The sequence below is a fragment of the Dromiciops gliroides genome, chromosome 3, assembly GCF_019393635.1.
Source record: "Dromiciops gliroides isolate mDroGli1 chromosome 3, mDroGli1.pri, whole genome shotgun sequence".
NCBI classification, from domain to species: domain Eukaryota; kingdom Metazoa; phylum Chordata; class Mammalia; order Microbiotheria; family Microbiotheriidae; genus Dromiciops; species Dromiciops gliroides.
The window spans coordinates 409,285,543-409,305,727 of NC_057863.1; the positions used below are offsets into that span (position 1 = coordinate 409,285,543).

Below are 20,185 nucleotides of genomic sequence, written 5' to 3' on the forward strand. Positions count from 1 at the left end.
AACTTGATGTTTTATCATTTGCCAAGAAGCTTTATAGAAGAGCACATTAAATAATTGAGATTTGCTACAAGATAATGAAGATCCTGGTACAGAAAATTGTGCCTACTGCATTAAGCTGCATTTGGGGTAATTACTTGGCATTGACTCTTGATTGAGCCATTTTATGTTAAAGGTCCGAATATCCCTGCATAGAATTTTTATCACCAGCATCTACTTGGACTGTTGTCTAAGTTTTTTCAGAAAAGCCGTAGGCCAGATGGATAGCAAAGGAAAACAGTCATCAGCAAACATTGACCAATCATTTAAATTAAAAGGTTCTTCTGCTGATCACAAAAGTGGCTTTAGAAGTTTCCACAAGGATAATAAAAACAGCCCTAATCACCAGAATGGTTGGTTCTATCTGCAGTGGGAATGATTAAGTGGTCTATGGCACCACATTGCAAGAAGGCCCTGGATTTACATACATCATTTACGTGGGTTTCTTGGAACTCCCCTTCCCTGTCTGCTAGCTTGGGATTCCCCTTGCTACTTCACTGGCTGGCACTTGGGACTTCCCTGATCTCTCTACCCACTTGCACCTCCTTCATCTCTGCCTATTGGCCATTGTCCCAAGGCTAGTCTTAAGTCACATGACTGGGGCAGGTGGTGGCCCCTGGTGGTAGAAGGTAGAGGGGGAGAAATTCAATCTTTAAATCACTTGTTCTCCCTTATTCCTCACATGCTGATATTGGGCCTGGGGGAGATATCCCTTTCCAGAAGCCCTATCCTACCTTTTGTGCCAGTTCTCCTACAATTGGTATGTAGATGAGTTTTATTCCAGTTCTTTCTGTACCTGATAAAAATGGACAGTAACAATTGGTAGAAGAGGCACACTGAGGCATTATTGGTGAAGCTTCTGTAAAGTGCTACAACCATAATGGAAGACGGTTTGAAAACGTATTCCCCAAATCACTAAGCGGTATGTAGTCTTTGACGCACCACTAGGCATCTACCCCCAAGAGTACAAAGAGAGCCAGAAAGGACTCATAGATACAAAAATATTCTTAACAGTACTTTTTGTTTAGCAAAGAATTGTAAACAAAGTGGGTAACCATTAATTGGTGGAATGACCAAACAACTTATGGTATATTGACTATAATAGAATATTATTACATCATCATAATAAGTTACAAAACTGGTGAATACAGAGAAACCTGAGAAGACAATTATGAATTGATAGTGAGTGAAATGAGCAGAACCTGGAGAACAAATTATACATTGACTACAAGCACATAAAGAAAAAATGATTGTGGAAGAATTAAGGATTCTAATCAATTCAATGACCAGTCCTGCCTTCAGAAGACTATTTCTCAGCTATTGGCAGAGAGAGGATAGATTGAAGGTATAGAATGAGGTCCAATCCTTTCATTTATGGCCAATGTATCAATTTGTTTTGGCTATACTTGTTTGTTACAAGGAAGGGCTTTTATTTGGAGTTGGGGAATGGGCAGATCAAGTCAATAAATATTTATTAACCGCCTGTTTAAGGAATTCCCATTTCTGTTTGCCCCTCATATATATGGGAAAGCAAGGACTTAGTTCATCCTATCCTTTTCCTTATCAAGTGATACATTTCCTGACAATTTTTGTTCATGTCTCAGTTAATGAAATAGGCCTGTGGTGTTCCTAGGACCATGAACCAAACTGGATCATGAAGTCCCACTGCTTATTAAAGGAATTCCCAGGATAAGGAGAAAATGGGTAAAGGAGGGGAACAAATTGGCATCTGGAAAATCTCTGGATTGGGGATAGCCCAACATATTTTGAACACCTTGCAGCTATTTTGACAAAGAATTGCTCTTTGATGAAACTATAATGTTCTTAGACACATCCATGATAAGATGAGTTGATGCTGGGCCTATAGTATTTGGCTTCTGTTATACTTCCTATCAGATATTGTCCCATTGAGTTCCAAGAAGTAATAATGTTTTTTTGGTTTTTTGGGTTTTTTTGCAGGGCAATGGGGGTTAAGTGACTTGCCCAGGGTCACACAGCTAGTAAGTGTCAAGTGTCTGAGGCCAGATTTGAACTCAGGAACTCCTGAATCCAGGGCCGGTGCTTTATCCACTGCGCCACCTAGCCGCCCCCAGTAATAATGTTTTAAAATATATGTGTTCATTGCTTCCCTGACCCTAAAACAGTTTATAATCAGGTTAAATATTCTGTAATTACTATAAGCATTTGGGATTCCTCATCATGTTTTAAGTTTCTATATGTATCTTACCTCATTGAATTCTTCATATTCTTCTTGCCTGGAATAAAACTTCTAAAATCATTACAATAATTATTATTGTGTTTTCTATAACTTTCTATCATAAACTGTAATGCCTGAGAATTCATAAGAGTAAAATCAATATTTTCTTTTTTGTTAAATAGTAATCATATGGCTTATAAAGTGAGAAGAGATCTTTTAATATTACTCATAATTATTGTTGATTTCTGTTGGTTTATCTTTTGAATCAAATGGATAAATAAGAAATCAAGATTTAGACTTTTATTAAGTGGCACCTTTTAGGAAGAGTAGGAAGGCTGATCACCTAGAAGTTTGGATTTGGTTCTTGAAATTTCATTGCAACTTTCTATAGTGTGGGTGCATGTTAAAGCTCCCTTATCATTAAAGGAAAATGCTCACTTACATGAGGAATGGTTGAACAAATCATGTTATATGATTGTAATAGAATACTATTGTGCTATAAAAACAATAATGATAGTTTCAGAGAAATGAGAGATGTCTATAAACTGACGCAGAGTGAACAGAAGCAGAATATTTTATATAATAGCCACGCTCTATGAATAAACATCTTTGAAAGCTTTAAAAATTCTGATCAATGCAATGACCAGCCATAAATCCAGAGAACCTATGACGAAACATGCTACTACCTGACAGAGAGGTGATGGATTTACATGATCTGATTCATAATGAGACATATATTTTTTGGATATGGTTGTTGTGGGAATTAGTTTTGCTTGACTGCATGTATTTGTTACAAAAGTTTTGTTCTTTTATTTTGATTGGGAGGAAATGGATTTTTGTTTATTGAGAAAATAAGACAACGTTTAAAAATATTACATGGTTCCTTTTGCATGAACGACTAAGTGTCTGAGGCCAGGTTTGGATTCAGGATGATGAATCACCGTGACTCCAGGCACAGCACTCTATCCACTGTACTATCTAGGTGCCCATACTATCTATATGCTCTGGTTAAATTACTTAACCTCCCAGTGGTCTAGCCTAATCTCCAAGCCCATAAATTGCAGACAAAGTGCCAACCTGCATTGGTAGAGGGAGTTCCCTCCCCTTGGTGTTCTCTATGTTAAGGAAATCAAAGGTCCAGTTGCTAACATTATCTTTGCAGTAATAATGTTTCTTTATAACTTTATAAGTCTGGTGAAGATACTTTTACTGCCCTTTGCAGAGTGTACTTTTATGGGATTGTGGAATTCTGAGGATCCCAGAGCACCCTTTTTCTGTCATAATCTAGATTTCCTTTCCATTTTCTTTCTAAGGGAAAAAAGTGAAGTAGTTGTTCACCACTGATTCATTTTGTCTATGATCTCATTCTTTTGAAAAGAGTTTAAGTGTATGGACATATTAGGGGAAGGGAGATTATTCAGTTAACTATTGAGTTCTGACTCAGTTATTATTTATCTCTTTATTAGCTTAGTCCACTTTGTGCCAGAGGTGTAGATTCATTGTTAGCTTTGCTATTGTATTTTTTTATATTTAGTGGCTGTAAGAAATCTACATTTCATCTTTCACCTGTGAAAACTTTAAAAAATTATGTTAAATATTAGGGTGGATATCTTTTTTTAGGCAAAACACTTTATTGTTTTAATATTTTTTTTAGAAATCAGCTTATGTACCTGCTGTCTAGGGGAGGGGGGCAGGGAGGGGAGGGAGGGAGAAAAAATTTGAAATTGGAAGTCTTATCTAAACAAAGGTTGAAAATTTAAATAAATTAATTAATTAATATAGTAATTACAAAAAGAAATCAGCCTATGTGATAATTCAGAAATAAACTTTTTAGATATAATTTTTAAAAAAGAATATTATTACTTTAGCTTTTAAAATATTTTAAATTTTTTTTAAAAAATTAAGATTTCAAACTTTAAAAAGTTAATAGAAATTGCAACATCTTCAGTTAGAATAGGAATGGGAGAGGAATAGTTTTATGTTGTTTTGTTGGCTCAGCTAGCATTTTGAACATCCATTAGAATGTAAGCTCCTTCAGGGTAGGGCACTGTTGACTTTGTCTTTGTATTCCCAGTGCTTGGCACTGTGCATGGAACATATTAAGGGCTTAATAAATGTTTGGTGATTGGTATACCAATATAATAAAATTCTAAACTTTTGGTTTTTGCCCATCCAGGGAACCTTGAGTAGGTGTTAGGAGAGAGAGGGGAAAGGTGTTTATAAGGTAGTCTAGGCAAAAATTAAACTACATTGAAAATTGAATTGGAAACAGAGTTTGACCTATTCTTTAGTATTTCTCATCTTCATCTCTCAAAGCAGTTTTACTTAAATCTAAGTTTCTTTCCCATTTTTACAACCCATTTTACTGAGTCCTGTTTTTCCCGTGACTTTCTTGAGGAAACTTCTCCCCCACATAGTCCATTCTATTATTTACTGCTGTAATTCAAAGATTTTTCTTTCTGCTGCATCTTTGACTTCTTCTTGGCACACATAGCTATGTCCAGACAATCACTAGTGCATCCCAGATGTCACATTAAGCTCACTGCATCTAATTTGGTAGTTATTTCCCAGTGCCTCTGTCCTAGAGAATGTTTCGGCTGAATCAGATCTGAAAAAGAAATCTTAACATTCTCCCTGAGTTAATAACAATGTGAAGATTTTTTTATAAGGCTTTCTTTTTAGTTTTGCTTAATATTTCTTTCTCAGTGTGCAAGATGCTGAGTATACAGGAAGAGAGTTTTTTTAAAAAGCATATAATGGTTATAAAAAAAACCTCAGATGACATTATTATACACTTTTTGTAATTGTACTTTTCGCTTCTAGCTCATAATATGTTGGTAATTGTAGTTTCCAAAAGACATGATGAACATTGATTCATCTCCACAAATAAAGGCCTAGCCGTTCTAGGTAGCATTTTTAGTTTACTGAAATGGCCTAATTTACTATCTCAGACTTCCTTTACAGTGCACAGAGTTTAAGTTCCTTTCACCTGCTTCTTCTATTGTAAACAGACAATTTAGAAACTTCCTCTGTCTGCTCTCTCTCTGCCGTGCTGCCCCCTCAGCAACTTTTCAGTCCAGCAGGCGTTTGCCCCCTTTATGTGGGCTGAGAGAGAGAGAGAGAGAGAGAGAGAGAGAGAGAGAGAGAGAGAGAGAGAGAGAGAGAGAGAGAAGACTTGCTTTCCTTGGATGTCATAACATGGAAACTGGATTTATGTTGACATCCACTCTGAATAAATAAAATATCTCTAAAATCAGTAATTAAAAAGGCAAACTTTCTCTCTCTTTCCAACATGCAAAGTTGGATGTCAACAAATCCAGTTCCATTTTTCTTTTGGAGTTTTCTATTGGATCTGGGTAAAAGAAAGAGTTTTAAGAGATATAATCTGACATAATTTGATTTAAAGGAAAGAAAAATTTTTTAAAAGCCCCTCTTTACCCAGTTATATTTTATGTATATTTCAACCTACTTGTCTTTGAGTTATCTTCTGTCCCTCTATCACATTCATAGTTGCTATAAAGACTAATTTTGTGATTTTTTTCCTGTGTACAAACATTACTTGAAAATAAGGGTTGGGTGGATAAAGCACCAGCCCTGGATTCAGGAGTACCTGAGTTCAAAGCTGGCCTCAGACACTTAACACTTACTAGCTGTGTGACCCTGGGCAAGTCACTTAACCCCAATCGCCTCACACACACACACACACACACACACACAAAAAAAAAAAAGGAAATAAGGGTTGGAAGTAAATATAATGGAGGAGATACCTATCACATTGTACCTGAATAGGAATCCAATTTAGACCCATTCTCAGAATGAAAATATGGCTTGGAGCAAAACTGCACAGCACCAGCAAAAAATTTTGGATCATGTCCAAAGGATGAAATTCATTCACAGGCCAGATGAAAGGTATGACTTGGTGTGGGACTTGCCCACCTTAAAAGGTTGTTTATAGAATTAGAACTGGAAGGGGATTTAGAGGACATTTAATCCGACCCCCTAATTTTATAGGTGAGGATACTGAGGCCAAGAGAAGCTAAATGCCCAAAGTCACACAAGTAGTAAGTGACAGAGTCAAGATTTGAACCCAGGTCCTGGGACTCTAAACCCATGGCTCTTTCCACTTCACCACATTGCCTCCCTGCTTCCATGGTCAAGATACATCCAAGTATTGGAGGAGAGCTACTTACTAAGAATTATATAAGTTACTGGTATTTATTCATGGGTAGGTTACCTAAAGCCATTGTGAATATGTTCAGATAACCAAAAGGAGCTTTGGTGCTAAGGTATAAATTCAAGAATTTTTATCATATGATCTCACTCAACACACCCTTGCTATGTTATGGAAACTTCAGTTTGAACAGGTTATGTTATAAAAGATGTAAAAAAAAAAATCAGTAACTTCTAAAGCCAGCTAAGTGCTTAATGACAGGCCAAGCAGATTCAGAAGAGAAAAGCCTGGGAGATCTCTTGGGTTTTTCTTTTAGCAAAGAACTCCAAATCAGAACATGAACCAGCAATTACTTTGCTTCAGGCCAGATTAAGTCACAATTAATTTGATTCCATTTCACTTCTTGTTTAAATCACTTAAGTAAAGCTTAGCTTGTTGAACCAGACACTGGAACCCGTTCAATTTGTTGAAGAGTATGAAATGATGTCATTTTTGTCCTTGGATTCACAAGAAATGAATTAGGTAAATGTGGGGCAGAAGTTGGAGAACAAACCAGGATGCCATCAAAAGTTGGGTATTTTGATATTATATAAAGGTTCGATTAAAAATGTGGTAGAAAGGGTAGTTTTCCCAGATCATTTGTATTGCTCTTTGGGAAAACAAAGTAATAAACTTATTTTGTTAAAAACAACAATAAAAACTATTTTCACCTAAGTATAGAATTTTTACTTTTAAAAATAATTTAATGTGACTACACTTTGGAAGAATGAGGGTACGAACCTTATACAGCAACAACCATAGATAGCATTTATACAGTGCTTTACTATTTTCAAAGCACCTTACAAACAATATCTCATTTGATCCTCACAACTTTGGGAGATAGGTTCTATCATTAGTCTTATTTTACAGATGAGGAAACTGAGGCAGGCCTCTGTTTTTGTCTTACCCAGCGTTACAGAGCTAGTAAGTGTTTGAGGTTGAATTGGAACTCAGGTCTTCCTGACTCCAGATCTAGTACACCACCCACTGGGCCACCTAGGAACCTCTAAAAATAGCAGCAATAATAATGGATATTTATATTGCACTTTAAAGTTTACAAATTACTTTATGTAAATTGTCACATCTGAGCTTCACAACAACCCTGTGAGATAGGTTCTTCACTTATTCTTCTTCCCATTTTACAAAAGAGGAAACTAAGGATCAGAAAACCTAAGCAACTTGTCCATAATCATTCGACTGATAGATTGAAATCCAGCCTCTGACACAAGCTTGCTATGCTATGCTGCCTCCTAAATGTCCATCCTGCCCTGTTTTTTTTTGTTTTTTGTTTTTTTAATCTTGTAATTACATGCATGGCCTATTTTCAATTATCCGCAATAACTGCCAACAGGGATAACACGTATACAGTAATTGAAATTCACAGGTATCCTCTCCTTAGCCATTTAATGTCACCCTAGTTGTCCACGAAACCTTTTTGTCAGAACTGATAAGGAATAGCAAAATGGAGTGGTTTGAGTTTCAACTCTTATGATTTCCCCTGCCTGCCATCTGGCATGGATACTAATGAGTCATGAAATGCCTAAAAGCAAGAAGTCAGAGCAGGGAGGAGCAACAGCAAAAGGGCCTGAGCTGGCCGCAAATTGAATAATCAGTCTCTGAATAATGAAAAGCTGACTAAGTTGACTGTATAATTAAGTGCTAGCAGAAAATGATCATTAAAGTGAACCAGTAATCAAAGTCTTGGGGATCTTTTGCAGTTTTCCTAAAACACTTGGTTTGGGAAAAAGTACAAGGTGCAGCCATCAAGTTTAGGTTAAATTGGACTTGACCTGCTATAATGCCTGAGGAAGAAAGTGGTGAGAATTTCATGAAAAAGACGCTCCAAGTTGACTAAGTTTGGTGTTTAAAAATTCTTCTGGGCCCTTACCTCTGTAGCTAGGTCACTTCTCTTTAAAAACAAAACAAAACAAATGAATATTTTCAACCATGAACCAATCCATAGAACCAAATTTAATGATTTCCAGAAAAGTTGGAACTTGCTTATTGTAACAATGGAAGGTTGAAAAGAAACTAAATATCATCATGGCATGTCCTTGAATACATGATATGCCCTCTTGGTTCATTCTGACTTGATCCTGACTTTAACAAAAGATTTAGGCAGGCAGATAGGTGGTGCAGTGGATAAAGCACCGGCCCTGGATTCAGTAGGACCTGAGTTCAAATCCAGCCTCAGACACTTGACACTTATTAACTGTGTGACCCTGGACGAGTCACTTAACCCTTATTGCCCTGCCCCCCCAAAGATTTAGTGAAGAAAGGATTGTATGCAAAGAAATTATACACACATACAAAGAAAATTATAATGGCTATAAGATATGATATCACTGCCTTAATTTGGCATTTAAGGTCCTTCATAATGTGGTTCCAATGCATCTTTACAGCATTATTTCACATTTTTCATATATATATATATATATATATATATATTACATACATGTAATCTTACATGTTTGTGAGATATAATAGATATTGAATATATTCTACTTTTCATTCATATCAGACTACTAGCTACTGTCCAAAAATCTACAAATTATCCTCTGCCTCTGTATATTCATACTGTCTTTTACTAGTTTCTGGAACGTATTCCTTCTTCACTTTCTCCATTCATCAGCCTTCTTTTCCTCTAAGGCTCAGCTCAGGTGCCCCCTCCTCTATGAAGACTTCTCTGATTCTTCTCCACTAGACATATTTTCTCCTTCCTCAGATTTTCCTAGAACACTTTATCTGAAGGTCTCCTTCCCCCCTCCATGATATCCTACCTTGTAATAGAATTTTCTGTATACTTGTCATTCCCTCAATAGAATATAAGCTCTTTGAAGGCAGGCATTATATCATATTTATATCTTTTTTATGTCCAGGACTTAGCTTGTGTTGCCTTTCACATTTGTTCACTCTGCTCATTTATGTGGTATATTTTCAGAATGAATTTGTCACCTGAGTCATTTAATTGGAATTTTTGGACTTCTATCTCAGCAGTTCTGATAAATGTTCATTTCTATTAGCACCATCATGGGTGCCTATCAGCCATCACCAACTATTTGAATTCTTTTTTGTTTTCCCCCTAGGATTCTGAGAAGCGGACTCCGCTTCATGTTGCAGCTTTTCTGGGAGATGCAGAGATCATTGAACTCCTAATTCTTTCAGGTAAATCCAGTCTGCCCAGCCAGCAATCAGTGGCAGACCAAATGACCACCTAGAGAGAATGCTGTCATATTGCAAATAGACACATTAGGGAAGACAACTAAAAGGCACCTAAAGAAATAAAAATATTTTATTATGTCTCTGGGACATCATTTGAGCAATACTTTCCTGAATGTAACAAAATTAGTGAATTCGATTGTTTTAAACTGAAGAATGACTAATATGATATTTATGTGGCAATTTAAGGTTTGCAAAGTTCTTTGATACGTTATTATAAATATATATGTTTGATCCTAATAATACCTCTATGAAATTGGTATTATTATTTTTATGTGGTGGAGGAAATGAGGCTTTGTTGTGTTAATTGTTTTCAGTTGTGTCCAATTTTTTGTGACCCTTTTGGGGGTTTCCTTGGTGAAAATACTGAAGTGGTTTGCTGTTTCCTTCTCAAGTTCATTTTACAGATAAGAAAACTAAGGCAAACAAATTAAGTGATTTGTCCAGGGTCACACAGCTAGTAACTGAGGCTGAATTTGAACTCAGGTCCACCTAGTTGCCAAAAAATGAAGTTTATAGAACTTAACTTATCCAGTTAGCAAGAATCTTAGCTAGGAGGAATCTCAGGCAGAGTTCAAATGTAGCTTTTTCCTGCCTTCTAGGCCAGGTTTCTTTTGCATCACACCACCTCCCTATGGTGCTAGGTAGTGGAAAACTCATGGAACTTGGAATCAGGCATAACCTCATTTTGTGTCCCATTTCTGCCACTTAGATTAATGCTATGACCCTGGTCATGTGAGCCCCTGAACCTCTCGGACCTTCAGTTTTCTCATCTGTAAAATGAGGGAGTAAGACTTCTTTTTAACAGCCTCAAAGGGTGGTCATGATGAAATTGTTTTCTAGACCATAAAATGATATTTAAATTATAAAATGAAAATGTATATTTATTTTCCCAAAGAATAAATATAAAATGAAATATAAATTATTTCTCCATCTAATATTTTCTATTAATGATTTGTCCATATCTAATCAATATCAGAGTAAAAATTAGAATACCACAAAGTAGATTAGCTCAAAATATTTTTAAAAAATTAATTGTGTGTTCATTGGTTTTGCAAAGTGGCTTCTTAAAGCATAGATAAATTAACACATACTTGTGCCTTATTATTTCTTAAATGTTAAAATTGGTTTGAAAACTGGGATTCTTAATACCTTTTGCCTAATGAATTCCACAAAAACATGATGGCCTTTCCCCCATGAGCAAGCTAATCCTTTCCTCAGAGTATAGAGCTAAGTCAAGTCCATATAAATAACTGGTTTTCATTTCTCTTAATCCCCTGAATTTTCCATTTGGGGAGAACAAAATTCAGGAGATATGGCCTTGTCTCATCACAAGCCTTTGGTCTATTATACATTTTTGCATTTGTTTCCTGGAGTTAAAAGACACCCATGGACTTTCTGAATATTTTTTTAGAAAGCATTTACAAGGCTATTTGAAAAGCTAAGAGTTATTTAACTGTGTATACCCTGTGATCTAGCAATATCCATATTAAGTCTGTTTCCCAATGTGTTCAAGGAAAAAGAAAAATAACCTAAATGTGCCAAAATATTTCTAGCTGCTTTCTTTGTAGTGGCAAAAACTGGAAATTTGGGGGCATACCCATTCAATGGGGAATGGCTGATAAAGTTTTGGCATGTGACTGCAATGGAATACTAGCTGGCTGATTTTAGAAAAACTTGAATGAAATAATGAAGAGTGAAATGAACAGAACCGAGAGAATGTTGTATACAGTAACAGCAATATTATTAGAATAACTGAATGACTAAGTTGTTCTGAGTATTATAAATACTCAAATCAACTACATAGGACCTATGAACGAAGATGCTCTCTACCTCCAGAGAAAGAACTGCTAAATAGAATTATGGATAGTATGGTTTTACATATGTGTGTGTGTGTGTGTGTGTGTGTGTGTGTGTGTGTGTGTGTGTGCGTATCTGTGTCAACTGGTGGCCTTTTCTTTGCATGGGGGGAGGAAAGGAGGGAGATGGTTTGTAACTTAAAATGGAATGAAAAAAGAGAAAGGCTAAGAGTGAGGCATTGTGGAAATAAAACTGTATTGAGATTTTTAAAAAGTTAGCTGTGTTATAATTGGTAGTATATAATGTTGTTGGTAATCTGAGAGAAGGCTATTAATGCTTCCCTCAGACATTAAGACATTATTTAATTCTTATGCTCGTATTGATCAAGAGATGTTCAACAGAGGTAATTATACCCAACCACAAACCATGCCTTTGGGCTACTGGCCAAAACAGAACATTAGGTTTCATGGACCATAGGTCTAACCCAGTATCACTTACTTCATTCTCTTACATGCTTCGTCCCCTCTCCCCTTTTCCCCCTCCCCCCAGAAGCTAAAGAATTGAAGTAAGTGAATTTTCACCAGTTGAAGGCTAGGTCTCAAGCAACTTGTTTTGTTTGAGGTCTGCTCAGACTTTACCTGAAAACTAGCCCATATCTGGGCAGTTGTTGTCTCAGTAGCTGAAATTAACCTATAGGTGGCTGTAGAAACAGTAAGAATCTTAAAAGAAAAAAAAGGCCTTGGATATAGAATGAAGAATTCCATTCTCTAACACGATATAATACACACCAACCATTCCTTCCCCAGTTCCAGTACCATGAGCGACTCAGGGTTATGTCTTTACTATATTGTATAATCTTGAAACTGTGTGTTTGATCTCAAGCTTGTTTCCATTTAATTCAATAAACATTTATTCATTTTCTACAATGTACACAGTCCAATGTTCAGTGAAAGAGATATAAATAGCAAGGAAAGTCCCTGCCCACAAAGGGTAGGGGGTTTTCTATTTAGGAGAGATATAACATGTGCCCAGATAAGTACATATAAGGTAATTTAGGAAAGGAAAGACCACTAATAAGTAAGGAGATAAGAAAAAGTTTTGTGAAAGAAGTGGCACCTGAACTGATTACTAAAAGTGGAGATAAAGGTAAGGTGGGAGAGCATTCTGGGAATGGGCAAAATTGGCTTATACAACTACCCAGAGACAGGAAATGGCAATTTCAGTTTAGGGAGTAGCTAGTTGAAGGGGCCAATGGTATTAGCTTCTAGGGTTGTTTTTTTTTTCTCTCCAGATACTGGGAAGCTGGGGGCAGAGGCAATCTGAAAAAGGCGACTTGGGTCAGTTAAGTACTAGCTCTCAGGTCCCCCAAACTACTTGAATTCATTTGTGTTGTCCATTCCTTAAACTTATTGAAAGATGACCCTTGTCATGAGATGAAAACCCTCTCAGGGAGGAGATTCTTGGCTGGAATGGAATGGAATGGAAAGTTCTGGGTTCAGTTGAGGCATCTGGTGGCTTTGGATCCCAGAGACTAGTTGTTCATAGTGTGTTTGGGGCCTCAGCTGGTTTGGGGTCACTTCTGAGTAAGGAGATTGGAATGCAAGAGACATGATCTTTATCTAGCTATTTCTATGGCATATCTATAGAGAAGGGCACCTTCTTGAGAAATATGATTTCCTACCACTATCACATGTGATATACATGAAACAATCCAACTTTAACTGTAACTATGTCATCATGGGAGGATCACAGCTATTTTAGATCTCTTCAGATCTGTGCCTTTGCTTAGCTTTGGAATTGAGGCTGGCTACCAGTCTTGAGCTAGTAGGATCCCTAGTAAACTTTTCACACTGCTTTGGAATTTCTTTTCATCCCCTTTCCATCCCTTATCCCACCCAGAAAGTGAAAGAGGCAGAGGTAGGAAAAGGTTTCCAAAACCTCTAACCACCTGTAAGTTGTCATGATTCCCATTGATTCTTATTTTTATAGATAATGTCCTTTTTCTACCTGGGTTTTGTCTTATGCTCCTGAGGGAATGTAATTGCAAGATCATTCATCAGTTTATTATCCTTCTTACATCTGGCAGCTGAGACTTAGGGAAACCATGTAAAGAATTTTCAGATTTAATAATGAATGAGGCATTAATTATTCCCATGTTGGACAAGGTATTTCCACCACTAAAGTCATTCACTATTGCATCACCACCACCCCCTTCTTCGTTAACCTATGGGGTCACAGTGTAATCCAAGTTGGCAAAATTCCTGTTGATGATATCTCCTGATTTCCAAGGGAAATTTAGATGCCTCTGAGGCAAACAGTGGGAAATAAGGTACTAGGAAAAAATTCAGGATATGCAGATATAGCTGATATTTTTCCATAAAGTGGATTTCACTCACTATTTGTTTAGCTGCTGCTTTGGGAACCAGCTTGGAGGGATTTAAGGTAGAGGAAAGATTAAGAACTAGTTAAACCACTAGCCAGCTGATCCATGAGTGAGTCAGATAATCCATCAGCCAGATCTTTAGCTATGAATTGCTAAGGATCAGGTAGAAGGAACTGGGTCCTTGGAAAGATAAGCAAGGTAAATAACAACAGTTAGCTAGCAGTTATATAGCACCTACTATGCACTGGGTACTCTGCTAAGTGCTTTATAAATATTGTTTGTTGGGTTGTTTCAGTTGTATCTAACTCTCTGTGATCCCATTTGGGGTTTTCTTGGCAAAGATGTTGGAATGGTTTGCCATTTCCTACTCCAGCTCATTTTACAGATGAGGAAACTGAAGCAAATAGGGTTAAGTCACTTTCCCAGGGTCATATAACTAGTAAGCTTCTGAGGCCGGATTTGAACTCAGGTCCTCCTGAATCCAGGCCATGTGCCTTATCCACTGCGCCTCCTAGCTGCCCCGATAAGTACTATTATGACCCCATTTTACAGATGAGAAAATTGAGGCAAAGAGTGATTAAGTGAGTAGCTTGGGTCGTACAACTAGTTAAGATAGCAATAGAACTCAGTTCTTTTTGACTCCAAGTCTGACACCCCATTCACTCTGTCATCTAATCACCACTAATAGCAATAAAGCATGTGCCATTTTTTATATCATTTGATCCTGACACTGGGGTAGTGCTGGTGTAGATGCTATTATTGTCCCCATTTTATCTATTATATGTTTATAGATAAAGAAAGTGAGGCTGAGACTGGTTAAGCGATTTACAAAGGTTGAAACAGCTAGTAAATGCTTGATATAGGATTCAAACCATGTCCACTATATTACATAGAAGTCACTAATAGCTAACATTTTATATAGAATTTCAAGTTTCTGCAAAGAACTTTTATAAGTAATATCTCATTTGATCCTCACAATGACTCAATGTGTTAGGTACTCATAATTCCTATTTTACAGTTAAGGAAGCTGAGCCTGAGAGAGGCCAAGTGATTTGACTGCGGTCACAGAGTTACTAATCATCTCAGGATATCATCTGAGGTCTTCCTAACTCCCACGTCCAGTACTCTGTCCACAATATCCCTTAACTACCCATTTCACCTAACATTTACACATCTTATGTGCATTTGTATGATCAAATGTCTCAATCTGGATGAGCCTAGCCTTGCAAATCACTTCACCAGGAGTATAAAATATATGTTTGCTCTGGAATATTGGCTTTGCCCCTGACAGTGTTTGCTGATGCTATTGCTCCCTTTCCTTCCCTTTACCGTCACAGCCCTCTGGTGGTCCCTATTTCTTAGTAGGTGAAGGAAGAGAAGCATTTCCACTGGACATTGCTCTCCGAGTGCCTTGCCACAGTGTGCTAGCTGCCAAAAAGAACCATGAAACAAGGCAGTTATAAGATATGAAGGATGTGACATCTGTACCCTGGGCCTTTGGGGTGCCATGAGACTCTAGTCCTGAGGGTCATTGTTGCTTTTCCTGGCTAAACCTTCTCCATCAGTCAGGTAGAGAAAATGCCCTTTAAAAAAAAAAGACATTGAAATGCTGCTTGTATCATTGCTCATCACACAATGGCTCCTGTCTGGCAGGTAAATAGAAGGCTGTTCCCTAAAAAGTCAGTTATAAATATTCATCTCATCGCTAAACCTGTCGGGGGTGGATTTGTCTCCCTCTGATGTGTAAACAAGATGCTGAAATATGCAGAGGAAGAGGATGTGGAAGACACTGGTAGGAGATGACACTGATAATACACTGCCTGCTTCCAAGCCCAGATAATGATGCTTTTGTAATAATAATTTTCATTTTGGGGGTGGAGGTGGAGAAGAAGTGCTTTTCTTGGCTGCTGCCTATTCAGCTTTTTGAGAGGGGCAAGTGGATATGTGAAGGACTTAAGTAACTACTGAGAGAAGCTATTTCCTGGGTTTCTAATCATCCTTTTAATTCTCAAGTGATCCTGGGGCAGCTCTGAAAAGCCACTAGAGTTTATGCATCCTGATAAACTGTGCGGTTGCCTGTGTGGTACCCAATGCAACTGGGTACACATGCCTTTCTGGGTTAGTACATTCTGCTCCTTGGCAGAGCCTCAGAACAAAAACCCACACATGGATCCATTTGAAATGGAACTTTTGATGGGTGTTACAATAGCTAAGTGTGTTCAAATTTTGGTTTCTTTTGGACTAGTCCAATAGACATAAGTGAATGAATTATTCAGTTCATAGATATTTTACCTGAGCAGACACTATGTTGTTCAGGACTGTGCTAATGGGCAGGTACCTCTTTGTCTGTATTCCTTAGCCCTTATCTTAGGCTGCATTCCAAGTTACTATATACGAAGTAGGAGAATTATATTTTTTTAATCACTTGAAATTTTGAGATCTATTCCAAAAGATGAAATCAGACAGCAGCATTTTTCATATGATTGGCTCAGAAAAATAGCCTAATTAATTCCCTGTTTGCCCCCAAAAGGGACCAGAAGAGAAGTGTTCTGAATTATGGAGCTTCTTAATGACTAAAGAAACAAGGCGATTTGTGTGTGTGTGTGTGTGTGTGTGTGTGTGTGTGTGTGTACGTATGTATGTATATGTGTTTGCATTTACGCATGAATGTGTGTATGAATGTATATGTGTGCTTGCATTTATGTATGTATATATGTATATAATATGATGAAAGGAGGTCTCCTGATGATGGTAAGAGATGAGCTTGCAGATATAAAGGAAGATGAAACTAAGACATGGAGAGGTAACTAGAGTGGGGTGAAGTTGTGGCTTTTCCCCAAATACTGAATTTAGATGACACTAGCCATATGTATAATCATAGGATTTTAGATTTAGAGCATCTCTAAGGACACCAGTACAATCCAATCCTTAGGCAACATAGAAATATTAAAGCTTATCATCCAGTTAGGTAGAACAATTGATTAAAATAGGAAGTTAAGAAATTCTTTAGCTGGGATGAACTTTTCCCTTTTCCTTCCTACCTTCCCCCCCTCCCACAATGGGGAGGCCTTCCCAGCAGTGGTCTTGCACTATGTGTCTGGTTTTTTCTGTCTTTTACCGTGGGACAATGTTCCTGACCAAAGGAGGATACATTTCATACTGATCTGTCTGAGCAAGTGCAGTTTTGTGGTATTTGTACTAGTCATAGAAATTCCTCCTGAGGCTTTGAGCTGATTTTTGCCCTTTTAGGTAGTTCTGCTTTTCCTAGTGAAAGAGCTTCTTGGGCTGAGATACCAAGTTCCAAGATATGATATTCTTGAAATTATATTTGGAGAAAACCAAATGACATGTGGCCCCTTTCCAGTCTTCTTTAACCTGTGGCAAGACAAGGGTTTTTGGAAAAACTCATTAGTCTGCCTCAGTCTTTTCCAGGTGTGTTTGCCCTGTCCAGTTTTGGGGAAAGATCTTTGGAAAAGGTGTCTATGAGAGTAAAATAACGTTAACTTGAAAACTGCCCAAACATATAACCAAAATGAATGTATGTAAGTTCTGTTAGGCAGCATTTGTACTGGAAAGATCATTCAACTTAAAATCAAAAGACCTTGGTGTCTGAGTCTTAGCTCTTTCACTTAGATTATAGCTATGTGACCTTGGGCTGGTCATTTAACACCACTGAGCCTCAGTTTTTTCATCTGTAAAATGAAGTTAATATTCATACTGTGTTTTTCAGAGGGTTGTTGTGAGACTCCAACAAGTTAAGGTATGCGAGTTAAATACTTTAGAAATCTTAGTGCTTCATGTATGAATAGAGCCAAGACTTTTAAAAAATATATTTTAATGACCTAGAAGTTTGGGAATATCCAAGTAAAGAGCTCTGTGTTAGTCCATGTTATTTTGTGAAAGGAGGAGTATTTTTTTATATCAGATAGGAGGGGCAGATGAAATCAAGTTGGTGGTGAGTGTCCTGAGGCTGGCCTTGATATACCCGATTGATGTGGTTGAAAAATACATTTTCTTCATAGGAGATCCTTAAGAGTAGACTAAAGCAGTGGGGTCAAACTCAAATGGAAAGGGGCCCACTAAAGCATACATGAGGATCCCAGCAAGTGCATATTGACTTAGAAAACCACATATTAACATTATCTATATTCTAATGCATTTTATTAACTATTTCTTTCATTACAATTCAAGCTCCTTTAGATTAAGAACTCTCTCTCTCTCTCTCTCTCTCTCTCTCTCTCTCTCTCTCTCTCTCTCTCTCTCTCTCTCTCTGGCAATGAGGGTTAAGTGACTCACCCAAGGTCTCACACATAGTAAGTGTCACGTGTCTGAGATCAGATTTGAACTCAGGTCCTCCTGAATCCAGGGTCGGTGCTTTATCCACTCTGCCACCTAGCTGTCCCCAAGAACTATCTCTTTTTACCTCCTTTCTAAATTACAATCTAGAAAGGATAAGGCTATGTCTTAACTGAATCTCAGAGACTACATGATAAGGTCAGAGAAGCAGATGACCAACAGAGAGTATTTAAGAGACCTAACTTTCTCTTCTCCCTTCAAATCTCCCACATCACCACTCCCCCCTCCCCTTTCAGATGAGGGTCTAATATTATAATTCAATAAAAAAGTAAGGTCATTCACCACCAGGTCCCTCTTCTTGTTTCACAGGAACCTGACATTATCTTTTTTTGCCACACCCACCCCCTCCAAATATACCTTTGATTGCATCCCCTGTTATATTCTCCAACAAATTACCTCCACTTTTATCCCCCTTTTCTCTGTGTACTCTTCAGTCTGCTACCCACAAATGCATCCAGGTACTCCTCCATCCTTTAAAGAAATTAATAGATCCTAACATTCTTGCTAGTTATCATCCTGTGTCTTCTCACTAAACTCCTCGAAAAGTTTATCTATACTAGGTATATCTAATTCTTCTCCTTTCACTGTCTTCTAAACCCTCTGTAATCTGACTTCTGACCTCATCATTCAGCCAAAATGTTATCAGCATCACCAAGATAGCTCTCAATTGCCCAATCTAATGAGTTTTCCTCAGCCCTCATCCTTCTTGACTTTTTTTTTGGTATCATTTGACACTGTCGACCACTTCCTCATAGAAACTGTCTTCTCTCTGGGTTTCTATAATACTGTTCTCTCTTGGTTCACCTCCTTCCTGTCTAACTCCTGTTAGGTATCTTTTGGTGGATCTTCATCCATGTCATCTCTGCCAACTGTGGGTATCTTGCAAGGATCTCTTCTGGGAAGTCTTTTTTCTGTCTATGCTTAGTGACACCTCGTCAGCTTTTATGGATTCAATTCTCTCTAAGTAGATGACTTGCAGATCAATCTATCTAGCCTTAGTCTCTTTCCTAATTTCTGGAACTGAATAATCAACTGCCTGCCTATTGGACACTTTTAACTGAATGTCCCACAGGCATCTCAAACTCAACATTTCCAAAACAAATTCATCTCCCTCTCAACCATATCCCCAATCCACTTCTCTTCTGAATTTCCCTATTTCTGCCAAGGGTGCCAACATCTTTTCAGTTAATTAGGTTCATAACCTTGGTGTCATTTTCATCTCTTCACTGTCAGTCCCCCTTCCCCTTATATACAACCAGCTGCCAAATCTATCTTCACAAAATCTCTCTCCCATTCTCTTCTCAACATTCACATAACCACTACCCTAGTTCAGGCCTTACCACTTCTTGCTTAAACTATTGCAATAGTCTCCTTATTGTTCTTCCTGTCCCAAGTTTCTCTCTTCTACACATAGCTACCAAAAGTGTTTTCCTAATGCATAAGTATGAGCATCTCATCTATGTCTATTCAATAAACTTCAATGGTTCCCTTTTAACTTTCAGGTCAAATATTAATTCCTCCTTTTTGTACTTAAAGCTTTTCACATCTTGATAATTTCCTATCCACTTTGCTTGGCCTGGTATGTATTTTTTTTTTTTGGTGAGGCAATTGGGGTTAAGTGACTTGCCCAGGGTCACACAGCTAGTAAGTGTTAAGTGTCTGAGGCCGGATTTGAACTCAGGTCCTCCTGAATCCAGGGCCAGTGCTTTATCCACTGCGCCCCATAGCTACCCCTACTTGGTATGTATTTTTGAGACTAACTGTAGTAAACCAGTGAACTCAGACACCCAATGATAGTAATATTTGAATATAATACTGTCCACATTTGCTTTAGGGCTCAACATATGGCTTCTTCATGCACTAATAAAGAATTATGTTGAAGTTAGAGTCAATTCCCAATTTTCATGGGGGTAACATTCCTAGAAAACATTTGGGGAAGTCAAAAATGTAAATTTTGATAGATTGAACCTATGGGAAATAAGGG

The 20,185-nt window shown here is 37.6% G+C and overlaps 1 protein-coding gene across 1 annotated transcript in view; it reads left to right on the top strand.

Annotated features, from left to right (window-relative positions):
* The window catches only part of ANKRD44 (ankyrin repeat domain 44), a 359,716-nt gene that overhangs the window by 186,260 nt on the left and 153,271 nt on the right, over nucleotides 1-20,185 (top strand). The window contains 1 exon segment of the mRNA XM_043993594.1: nucleotides 9,530-9,608. Within this exon segment, the coding sequence (XP_043849529.1) occupies nucleotides 9,530-9,608 (79 nt within the window).